Raw genomic sequence first — 12,451 nt, 5'->3', positions numbered from 1 at the left:
GCGCTTACTGTTTTTATAGAGAACATGGAAAGGTGATTTTCATGCTGCAAGTAATTTTATCAGCATTTTAAAGCTGAACTCTAGGCAGATAAAAAAGGCCCAATAATGTAGCTTTGTATTCATTGATACACCACGTGACTTGGTATCAGCTCCATGCAGTCTTGGGAGAAAGAAGCAGTACAAAGAGCCAATCAGGTATGCTGCAAGCTGATAGGAGAGAGAAAAGAGTAGCTGCTGCTTCTTCATTCACTGTCCAGTCATTGGTAAGGGGAGGGACTGGACCAGTAATAATAACTGCAATCCAGCAGGTAAAAATCAGGTCTCCTGCTCAGGGCTGTGTCCGAGATATGAAAATCTCAGGACGGGCTGGACAGAAATATAAATCACGTAGCAGATATGTCAGCTCGCTCTCCTTTAGCTTACCATGATGCATGAATCCATTGTTACAGAGCCCGACACCAAGAGCCACTGCCTCCTCTCTGGTCTGACAGTCCCCCTATAAAAAAACACAACACCATGGTTAGTTTTCATCATCCCAGAACAATGTTTGGCCTGATCCTTCTGATATTACCCAGAATCCCCCAGGGAACAATTCCTACAATTATCTCCAATCTCAGCCCCACCATGTTCATTCATATTTTGTATAAATAGCGCCTGATTTCTCCTGGCAGGAGGAAACAGGAAGTTTTACTCAAGGCGTCACAGACGGATTATGGCAGCTAAATGGGGACCGGATTGTTTTATGGCTAATGAGGGATATTGTTGGGAGCGGAGTGCCGCGAGCAGCCAAATACACTCAGTAAAACGTCAGCGGCCTTTATAGATCTTCCCGGCCCGCCAGGGAGACTCACAAGCGGAAATCATTTCAGCTTTATTTTCCTGAAATTGTTTCCATCTCCGAGCGAGACGACGACACGACTTGGACCCCTCCGAAAGGCAGAGGCGGAAAAAGTTGAGAAAACTTTCCAATTCTTACAGATTTGTCTGAGACTTCCAGATACGGGTCAGGGAGATGTCAGCCATGGGGGGAGTGATGTCACTGAACTCCACGCGTCTCTGGCCAATTTTATATCTCCTGGCATTAGCAGATCTGCTCCATGTGGGGAGTGAAATCAAAAGCATTGTTTATCTGCAAATGTCACAAGACGGCGCTACGTCAGGAAGGCAAAGAGGCGTGAAAATGACCAAATCACTTCGTAGCACGCGCCAGAATCTGGATAACGTCTGCTGACTTCGGGACCAGATTCATGCCTGAACCTAAAATAAAAGCTTCCAATCTCTTTCTTTGTTTCTTCAAGAGTTTGCAACTCCAGCCAGAACTCCAGCAAGCTTCTTACAGCGGACAACACAGTGCCAGTGCTGCGATAAATCTTCTCTGCCGGACCCTATCCTGGATTTGTGGAGGAACCAATCAAGTGGAGGAAACAAGCAGGACTGACAACACTGCATGGGAATTAGTGCAGCAGGAGTTGTCACTACTCAAGTGCTGTGTATCTCCTGACAAGCACTTTAATGTAGATCCCTTTCCTAGTCCCTAAGCTGCGTACACACATTGCAATAAATATTGTTGGAAACGAACGACTAACGACCGATCATCCGATAATCGTTAACAAAAAAAGTGCACAACGATGCCGACGAATGAGGATTGACGCTGGAAAACGAATGACTGCCCCGGCGGATCCGATTAACCTCCTGGGCGTTACACTGAGGTCTAGATTTCTGTACCAAAAGCGGTACACTGTTTTTCATGATTTTTTTTTTTTAAATTGTAGACCTGTAACTTACAGAAATATGTCCGAATAGGGTTCTAGTACATATCATGAATATAAAAAATGTTTGAAACACACAATCATGTAAAAAAAAAAAAAAAAATTACTTTTAATAAAATGAAATAAAATACACAAAAATCAGCTTAAACAAGAACACATAAATAAATGAAAAATACTGAAAATGCGATAATTTGGTATACTGTATAGTAATATATTTTTCTAAAACACCTCCCTAGTGTCCGTCACATACCTATAGACAAAACCACATAAATATATTTTCTATTATTTTGTATTGGATTGGATACAGGACTTTGTATTAAATCCAATACAAAATATTTGAATTTCCCGCTACGACCCTCGTCAATGGACGTATGCACTGACATCATCAGGAATCGCAGAGGGACGCGTACACGAACGCCGGGTGTTCTTATTCTTTCCAAACTTCTGTACTTCCATGCAAAAAGTGTTACATTTTTTGCATGGAAATTATTACTCAATAATTACTTATAATTCACCGAATTACCGCATAACTCACCGAAATATGTCCAAAATTTTATAAATTTAATAATATTTTTTTTTTTATAAAACAAAAAAAATAACATAAAAAAAAAAAATCTTTAAAAAAAACTAAAAAAAGTTAAAAAAAAAAAAGTGTAAAATGTAATGTACAGAAGCTTATATAATATATATTTAATACAATTATATATATATTATATAAGGATTTCTGTGTATTGGACTCAATACAGCATTTTTGTATTGAGTTCAGTGCAAAGGAACTCAATACAAAATTTTGAATTTCCCGCCCCGCCTCCACCGACGCATGCGGCGACGTCACCGGGAAACCCCGATGATCGTCACTGCACTCGCCGGATGAAGACACAAGACGTGTCCGGAGGAGCTGTGGGGAGAAGGTGAGTATTTTTTTTTTTCGATCGATGTTGGATCATCGCAGCGGGGACCAGGTAAGTGATTGGGATTTATACGGTGAGAAAAGTTCGGGTTTATCGATTTTTGCAAAGGCCAGAACCAAGGTCCGGTTTACCGGCCAGGTGGTTAAGCGATAATCGTTCACACTATCTACGGTCATTCAGTGATCATGGATGTTTCTGCGGTACACTTTCTCCTTTACATGTCACTCCCTGCATCGTTCAAACGATCCTATCTAGCGTGTGTACACTATTGGTGGATTATATTTAAACGATCGTATCGTTACAGCAAGTACAGAATTGTGCACAATATGATCGTTCAAAATAATCGTGCATAATCGTTGGTCGTTCGTTTTCTAATGATAATTATTGCAAGTGTGTACCTAGCTTTAATGATCCTTGTTTTTATCACTAAAGATCACATACATGTAAATCACCATAACCTCTCCAAACCTAAATCCATAATTCACCTCCTTACCTGAGATATGAGCCAGTCCACCAGTTTGCTTGCTGGAATGACGGACTTGTAGGTCTTCAGGTGATAATCGCGGTCCCTGGAGGAGGAGAAATAAAGGCGGATGAGATAAATATCAGAAAAAGCCAGAAATGATTCCACTTTATAGAACAAACCCTTTGTCCCCCATCTCTTTCAGTGCTTATAACATTTTCCTTTATTTCAGTATAGCCCCGTCTGGCTTGTATCTCCCCCCACTTCACAAAATTCTATGGAGCTGCATAATAAGAGTATTTCCCAGAAAACAAATGGGATTATTTACTGACTGATTACTATTTCCTTTCACTGGAGAGAGGACACCATAAGGTAATTCTCATTCCTTCATCATGGTGCCCACATTTGTACCACAATCCTTCACCAAGAAGATGGTTTCCAGGTCTGCCATGTCTGTACGTACCATGAAAGGGTTAAACCCAGCCATTCCATAGTAAGATGCTATTTCAGTATTTATTATTATTATTATTATTATTAAACAGGATTTATATAGCGCCAACATATTACGCAGCGCTGTACATTAAATAGGGATTGCAAATGACAGACTATTACAGACAGTGATACAGGAGGAGAGAACCCTGCCCCGAAGAGCTTACAATCTAGTAGGTGGGGGAATTTCACACACAATAGGATGGGAGATATGTAGTGTGGGAAGTAATGAGGGTTTAGCAGACAGAAGAAGCCGGGTAGGCAAGTTTGAAAAAATGGGTTTTGAGTGCTCTTTTAAATGAGCAGAAAGTAGGAGCAAGCCGAATAGGACGAGGAAGACCATTCCAGAGAGTCGGGGCAGCTCTAGAGAAGTCTTGTATTCGTGCGTGTGATGAGGTTATGAGTGAGGAAGTCATTAGTAGGTCATTGGAGGAGCGGAGAGAGCGGCAGGGGGAGTATTTTTTAACCATGTCAGAAATGTAAGTGGGACAATAACTGTGTAGGGATTTGAAGGCAAAGCACAGGAGCTTAAATTTGATTCTAAGGTGAAAAGGAAGCCAATGGAGAGAACTACAAAGAGATGTAGCGGAAGAGGAGCGGAGGGAAGGATGGATGAGTCCGGCTGCAGCATTCATAATAGATTGTAGAGTATGCAGCACATAGAGGATCTGTTAATGGAAGATTCTTATTAATGACTTTGATTTCAGAGGTGAGAAAATTCTCAGTGTGATTATCTCCCAGCAAAGCTGATCCTTGTCCTGAAAAGAGGATGAAGCCCACGCTAACCCTCTCATCACCAGTACGTAAGAAAACAATCTTTGCATCGACTATTGAGGACTAATAAAACAAAAAATAATTCCATTATAATGACACAGGCAGATCAATTAGAATTCCTAATATCTATGTAGCTGGGATATAAGGAAAGGTGAACAGGAAAAGATGGCGGCACCCGGCAGGGGTTATGGGGTGTCTATAAAGAAATGAATGGCCTGATGACATTCCCCATTTATTCCTCAGGGGGTAAAACCAGAACCAAATATATAAAAGCTCTGCGGATAATAAACAGGAACTACCTGCTATGATTGTGATCCTGCACAAGGAATGTATGTGCGGGTGCCTGGGCACAAGGTGCCAATGTGCAGGGTAACCCCACAGGTGCAGAAAAGAGAAATTATAATCCGTGTAAGCATAAGTAATGAAGTTGGCAGATTGGTTTGGGCTATGTTGGTCCACAGATCTCATGGCCGCCCCCACACAGCGCCGTGCCAGGCCTACAATCCCATAACACAATACACGATATCTGATGGGCCCTGGCTCAAGGTGGTTTTATCCCTGAATTCCCTGGCCACGTTCATGTAAACAGAATGAGAGAAGTTCCCGGATCATGTTTTTGTGGGATGGAAGGATTGCCGGAGTCATCATCAAGCGCTGGCACCTCTCGCTGCACCAACACTGGAATTCTGCTTCTGAAGCAAAACTGTTCCGGGGCCAAACCTCAGACAGACGCCACCTTGTTCACACTGCCGGCCCAGGGAGTGACTGGAAAAAAAGGAGCTCCCAGGTATCTGCTCGGGTTAAAGGGGAACTCCAGGACTAGCATCACTTCCCTATGTGAATATTTTACTACCTGTCACCCCATCTGCAATAGCCAGACTGCTCCAAATACCCATAATACATCCTGGCTTGTGATGTGATAGGTAGGTGTACGGCTTTCACCAGTTATCAGAATGGTTTACTATAGGAGGATGGGCCCCTGGGCATTCACAGGGCCCTAGGACTTTGTCCAGCATGCCTGGACTTTGCAGGAAGCCATCCTCTATAGGTGTCTGTGGGTTCTCCTAGGCAAACAACCATAAGGGGTTAATAGAAGAGAACACAAACAAGGAGAAGATTTATTCTGGATAACAGAAGGGGATGAAGAATTCACAGGGGGGATCCAGCCGCTCCTCTGGGGTGAGGCCGCCCATCTCCCGTCCTGTTAGCAGGGCCACAATTATCAATGATTAATGGAAGGATATTCTCCTATACAATACAATGCCAGTGCTGAGGTCCTATAAACTGGTATACAGAGGAACCCCAACCATTTTGTGTTCTTGGGGGGAACCATTGAACCACCCAATGCCCAGCACTAGGCTGGAAGGTTTCCTCTGAAAAAAAAAAAAAAATGAGTTCTGACACCATCATTGTCGTCTCGCAGCCGTTGTGATATTTCTGGCATGTGAATACAGGGTGAAAATCATTCACACTAGAAACTGTGAACTATCTAAAATGGTGTCACAGGTTTCCAATATGAGCTGTTACAATCATTTTATTCTCTTCTCCTTGTGATGAATAAAGTTGTAAATTGTTATTTATTATCAGGGATTTGTATGTTTGCAGGTATTTAGCGATTGCTTCCATGCCAGATGCATGCAGACATTTTATACTGAATTCCCTTCCAATGTCGGGTGAATATAATGCACAATTATCATAGAATGCGGTTTATTAAGCTGCAAGGTTTGCGACTCTCCCTGTGCAGAATTGTAAATGCAATCCTGATTGTTGCTTTGTGATTGTCCTTTTATTCCTCATGTCTGCCCAGATGTATCTCCTCCATGTCAGGATTTGGTGATTATGGTAATTGTGATAGATGACCTCTGGGCCCCTTATCATGACAATGGTGGCTCCATCTTCTCAGACGCCCTGTACATGGGGTGTGGGGGGAGCTCCGGGGATTACACCCTGGTAATGTCTACAGACCCCATTTACTGATTAGCTTGAGCTTTGGGTCATCGCCTTTTGCAGCTAAACAATCAAATTGTAAATGAAATATTGTGTTGGTAAAGAAAAGACTAATGGTGGCAGATATTACCAAGACGCGATTATTCCTTTAATGTGGTAAAGCTTATATTTTGGGAGGTTATCACACCCGGCTGTGTACATTCCACACATTCCCTGTGTGAACACACCACACCCCGAAAACGGGAGCCGCACCTCTCCGACAAGATTGTCATCTCTGCTTCCTAAGGGATGCAACCAGCGGCTGCGCATGCTGAGACCCCGGGGCAATGTTACCACAAATACCCTCTCCAATTATAGAACCTCTGAGCTCATCTTCACCTAAAATCATAATAAATATCAACCAAGCGTAGGGAGAAAGAAGAAGCCATTATCACCCCTGAGATGTACGTACACACAGTGCAGAGATACTGAGATGTATGTACACACAGTGCAGAGATACAGAGATGTATGTACACACAGTGCAGAGATACTGAGATGTAGTACACACAGTGCAGAGATACTGAGATGTACGTACACACAGTGCAGAGACGTTTAGATGTCACACACATACACACAGACACACAACCATGTGATTCATCCTTTAGCACACTTACTTGACAACCGGTGTTAGCAGGCTGTGCAGGCGGCAGTAGAGTCTGACACCCTGGGAAATGAAAGGAACGGAAGATGAAATAATTAAATATTTAGAATGATAACAGCTCTAAGCACTCTAGGAACCCGGGGAAGGCCGGGCATACTGGCAGCAAGGTGACCCGGCCACATCTGTGCAGCACAATCTACAGAAACATTCAGCCCAACCAGCCTAATACCATGTGGGGTATGTGACTGCACCCAGAACCAGATCTAATATTATATTGGTTCACAGCGGAGCACAGCGGTAAGGCTCTCCGCTCTGCACACAGGCCGCAGCCATTACAAGCTCATTGGTAATATAGAATAAACCCAGCTCATGGCAGGGAGGTCCCTGGTGGCACCGACCCGCAGATCATGGCATCTTACCTTTGACATGATGTCCTCCAGCTCACTCCTGGCTTTGTACGTCCCATCGTCATATCGGAAGCGATAGAGAACTTGCTCGTTCTTAAACTGATGTTTGTCTGAAACTGAACAAAGCAGAATTATTTTTGGAGTTACAGCCGCAGGGTATTTGCTTATATTTCGCCTTTCTCACAGGCTTGCATGCCGTGCACATTATGAAGAGCTCACAGTGTGCAGTGAAACCAGAGGAAGCTCTCTAGTCCTGATCCTACATTTGTGTGTTCTGGAAAACATTTAAAGAACCTGAATACCTAAAGCAAGTATTCTTTATCGGATAAATGTAATAATAATGAAAAGGTCACTAATATTTAATTGTGTAGACATTTTATATATCAGTATATTAGGGAACTGAAATGCAGTATAGATAATTACTGATGGCAGGGACACCCCATACAACAAAACCTGCACTCAGCTATACAGAACAGGTCCAATATTTGCCTATGAATGTCCCCAAATCTTCATATAAAAGGTCATTTGGGTGAGCGGGATTCTCTGAGCCGGAGGTATTTTGACTGGGGGAAGGGGGCTGTTGTCACTTCTGCTGTGGCTGAGAGGGATAATCCAATGATAAATGTCTCGGTGCAGATAAATTATTTACTGAGCAAGCAGCAAAGTAAGAAGTCAGAGATATTTCACAATTATTTCACAATACCCAAAAGCTGACAAGGAGGAAACACTCAGCCAAGCTGAGGGGTCAGCAGAAAAGGTGGCCGCTTTGGGTACTTTAGCAGGAGGGGGTTGCAAAAAGCCGGACCTGGAGTCTTCATATATACGGGTGGGGGGCACTTGGGCACTAGCAATGACTGAAATAGAATCAGTTGTAGAATGCACAGGAATAAGACTGAGGACATAATAATGAATGATCACCCAAAGGTTGAGTTTGTACATTGCTCTATATGTGGGAGAGCATAGCACAATATACAGACTTTGCAGTGGCCGACTGGCTGCGCTCTACATTTAGGATGTATGCAGAGGACGATGTACGCCACAGGACGGGAACGTTAAGTATCAGGGTGAAAGGGAGGAAATGTAATGAATGGTAACATATAGAGCGAGAAATGTCCGAGTTTCCTCAAGCTGAATGTCTGCAGGATATTTACATTGCCGGGCAGACGTATTTCTAACAATTTAGGTTTATATTTTTAGCTTTCACGCAATGGCCGGTCTGTCTAGACAAATGCTGACTTCCTCAAGGAGTTTGTGTTTATCTCTCTGTAAAGTGTTGTACAATTGTGTCACAGATCTTATCATCCAGGTGGGGGGCACGGCCTAATTCCTCACACTATGGAGAGGATAATAAGCAGGGATATGGATGATATCCAAATGCATGGATGTGCACACGAGATGTGAAGGTCATCATAACCCGCTCCTAATGCAGAAAGGAAACTCAGGGTTCTCCCCGGCCCCTTTTAGCTGGGCGCACCACCCGGCACATTTCAGCAACCACCCGGCTTTTTTTGGGTGGTTACTGATAAGATAGGTCACAATTAAGGGGGTTCCACCCGCCTACAATTTCTTTCCACCCAGCTTAATAAAAGTTTTGGGTTGAGCACTGGAACCCCTAGGAATCCAAAGCCAAACTTTTTGCATTTGGGGAGACTTACCCTCTCTATTTAGTGACAATTGTATTAAGAAATGAAAGTGTTGGGAGATGCAACATATCATAATTGTGACCAGAACAGGAATAGAGAAAATCTTCCAATTGGCACGAGTTCTGGGGACAGTTCACAGATTTCCTCTCACTTCATGTACTAACGGGTTTAACCCTTTTGTCTGACACATATTGACCACAATATAGCCCACTCACCATGATGGATGATGCCGTTCTCCAATAAAGCCTGACCCAGGTTAACTCCTTCCTCCGGTTTACTAATCTCGCCATTCTCCATCAGCCAGGATACTAATTCACTGCAGGGAGACGGAACATGACGTGTTAATAGCAGGAAAAATAATGAACCTCAGTAGAATGGCTCTTCATCAAATACAATACAGGACATAAGGACCACGACCCTGGATGTATGAGATCTACTTACAGCAGTCCTTGTATTTTCCTATGGCCGGTATAAGTATATAGGATATATATCAGTAACCCCGGACCCATTAGATAAGGGGGCTCATAATATATAGTCTTATTATGACCTACAATCCACAATGCTTGTACATTCTTATATAAATGAAATCTATGGGGGACCCAGGGCCCATTAGATGAGGTCATTGTAACATAAGCTTAGTATGACCTACAATCCAGCAATGTTTGTATCCTTCTATGGCTGATTTATGTAAAAATAATCCAGTGCTGCTTGTATTGTAGTTAATATATGAATTACCATGGTCCTATATTTATATAGGCTTGTTAGGAATTACAATCTAGCAATGATTGTACCTTTCCATGGCTGACTTGTACATATGTAAATATAATATATAGGTGACCCTGGGCCCTTTGGATGGGGTCCATACTTACATAGGCTGGGTATGATCTACGATCCAGCGGTGCTCAAATCTTCTTCATGTGACCATGTATATATGATATCATATGACCCTGGGTCCATGTTTATATAGCAGGCTGGGTATGGCTTACAATGAAGCGGTGCTTGTATCTTCTTATATGTATATATATGATATATGACGGACCCTGGGTCCATATTTACATAGCAGGCTGGGTATGGCTTACAATCCCGTGGTTCTGGTATCTTCCTATATGTATATACATGATATATGACGGACCCTGGGTCCAAATTTATATAGCAGGCTGGGTATGGCTTACAATCCCGTGGTTCTGGTATCTTCCTATATGTATATATAATATGACGGACCCTGGGTCCATATTTACATAGCAGGCTGGGTATGATCTACGATCCAGCGGTGCTTGTATCTTCTTATATATGATATATGAGGGACCCTGGGTCCATATTTAGATAGCAGGCTGGGGATGACCTACAATCCAGTGGTGCTTGTATCTTCCATAGTCGGACTTGATCCATTAAATGACATGTAAACCAATACAAATACAAATGTCCCACATTGCAGATTTCCAGCCCTATGGTAGCTGAGATAGTTTTGTCTCTTTTTCCATCCATGTTTACCTAGCAGTCCTTGGAGACAGCTGTAACAACAATGCAATGATAACAGTCAAGGTTTCTGGAAGGATCAACAAGTACTTGTTGCCCTTTTTAAACAAATAAAGCTTTGCTCTTCCAGCGGTCTATTGACCAGAGCAAAATAAGAGGGAATAAGAGGGATTTATATACGCTTGTGGTCTGCCATGCAGAAAATAAGGAAATGATGACAGTTTGCATTAAACACAAGCTGGGCCGCACCATGGCTGCACATAAAGGACTATTAATTCTCCGACACAGAAATGGGAACATTTGTACTACGCTCCTTTCCCCCTCCTTGGTGCTGGGAACCATATGTGGCTCCGGAGGACTTTCTGATCCCCTCGCTAAAGATTACCAGGCTCTGCTATGTGATTTAATTATTTTCACAGGGTTCAGTCCATGTGTACTGTGCGCGGAGTGCTGAGATGGACACATAGGTACCCGGGAGATGGATGAGGCTGAAATAGTATTTACAGGCTGACATACAGCTGAAAGACACAGGGCCCCTAAGAAAACCTCAGAGGGCCCCTCATATCCTATACATAAGCTTCTGTTCACATATCCAAGCACTCATTGTGCTTCTCCAGCAAACCTGAAGCGGGAACAAGGAGCAGAGGTGTGATTCCTGTCAGCATACACGATGGATTATTATTATAAGATATTAGCGGCATGTAGTGGGCACGGATCCTATAAAGATTTGCAGCTTCTAATGCTAGCAAGAACTGCTGAGATAAAACCAACAATCTGTTATCCTTAATCAGTCAGAGCAGACTGGCATTCAGAGATTTGAACATTAACTGATCTACGGTCCTAACTTCCTATAGAGAGCTGACAACGCTGCCTCTGCTGCACTGAAATCCCGGAAAGTGTTGTCAGCCCTGCTCAGGTCTGTTCTGCTGTGCCCATTGCCCACACAAGTTACAAACTTTGCACAGAAACATGTATGAAGCCTGCAGATTCCTGTGATAGACACATATATACCGGTGAGCTGGATGAGCAGCACATGATATATTCAGCTGTGTCCTATCTAATGCCATGAAGATTCTCAGGGTTTTCAGATGCCATGAAAAGTCCCGGCATTGTCACACGCTCTGTCAGAGAACATCTGATTCCTGATAATAGAAATAAAGCGACACTACGGATCGCTCCAGTCATACATTTGCATCAAACGTCCTCCCATTCCAATTTATAATTAGCGGAGACCAAATATTTCTCTGTGTGAGGAAAATCCATTTCATGGGAAGCCGCTTCCTGCTATTATTAAAAGGAAAGAAGCCTTTTAAGTCTGCGTGCTGCCTGCGCTGAATGGGGAACCGAGTCCAACAAATGTGTTTACAGCATGAAATCTTCAGACGTATGACACCGAGCCAGCGCAGCACCCCGCTAACCACAGAGGGGGGGAACGAGCGATCGCAATGCATGCGAAAATTATGATTTGCTATCTACTTAACTTCTGCTAAATGTCCTTCCCTTCCCATGCTCATCCGGATATCATGGAGATCAGCAAACCCCGATCCATTAACTCATCTCAGAGTCTCCAGAACATAAAACTTCCAACCATGCAGCATATTGATCGGGGTGATAACATCTAGGATGGGCAACATGTTGGATGTGCTTTGTATAGCATGCAGCTTAGAGGGCAAATACATCTAATAACATGCCTATGGGGCACCTTGTACCCAGGCATAGGTGTATATAAATGTTTTACTAAATGTATGCCAATTTAAGTCAAGTATTCCATCGATCACTTATAATGGGCACAGCGGGTGTACAGGCCCAGAACCCAGCACAGGGATAGTTGGAACCCCTCATAATGGGAGGAGCGGGTGTACAGACCCAGAATCCAGCACAGGGATGGTTGGAACCCCTCATAATGGGAACAGCGGGTGTACAGACCCAGAA

General features: G+C 43.2%; 1 protein-coding gene across 1 annotated transcript in view; it reads right to left on the bottom strand.

Moving 5' to 3' along the window:
- PREX1 (phosphatidylinositol-3,4,5-trisphosphate dependent Rac exchange factor 1) overlaps positions 1 to 12,451 on the bottom strand; it is a 99,348-nt gene that overhangs the window by 23,248 nt on the left and 63,649 nt on the right. Inside the window, exons 11-15 of the mRNA XM_072414110.1 lie at positions 9,259 to 9,359; positions 7,413 to 7,516; positions 7,007 to 7,056; positions 3,174 to 3,249; positions 424 to 496 (exon numbers count right to left, since the gene is read on the bottom strand). Coding sequence (XP_072270211.1) covers positions 424 to 496; positions 3,174 to 3,249; positions 7,007 to 7,056; positions 7,413 to 7,516; positions 9,259 to 9,359 — 404 coding nt within the window. The remainder of the gene's footprint in view (positions 1 to 423; positions 497 to 3,173; positions 3,250 to 7,006; positions 7,057 to 7,412; positions 7,517 to 9,258; positions 9,360 to 12,451) is intronic.

The sequence above is a fragment of the Pyxicephalus adspersus genome, chromosome 6, assembly GCF_032062135.1.
Source record: "Pyxicephalus adspersus chromosome 6, UCB_Pads_2.0, whole genome shotgun sequence".
Lineage (NCBI taxonomy): Eukaryota > Metazoa > Chordata > Amphibia > Anura > Pyxicephalidae > Pyxicephalus > Pyxicephalus adspersus.
This window is presented reverse-complemented; position numbering and strand designations above follow the sequence as displayed.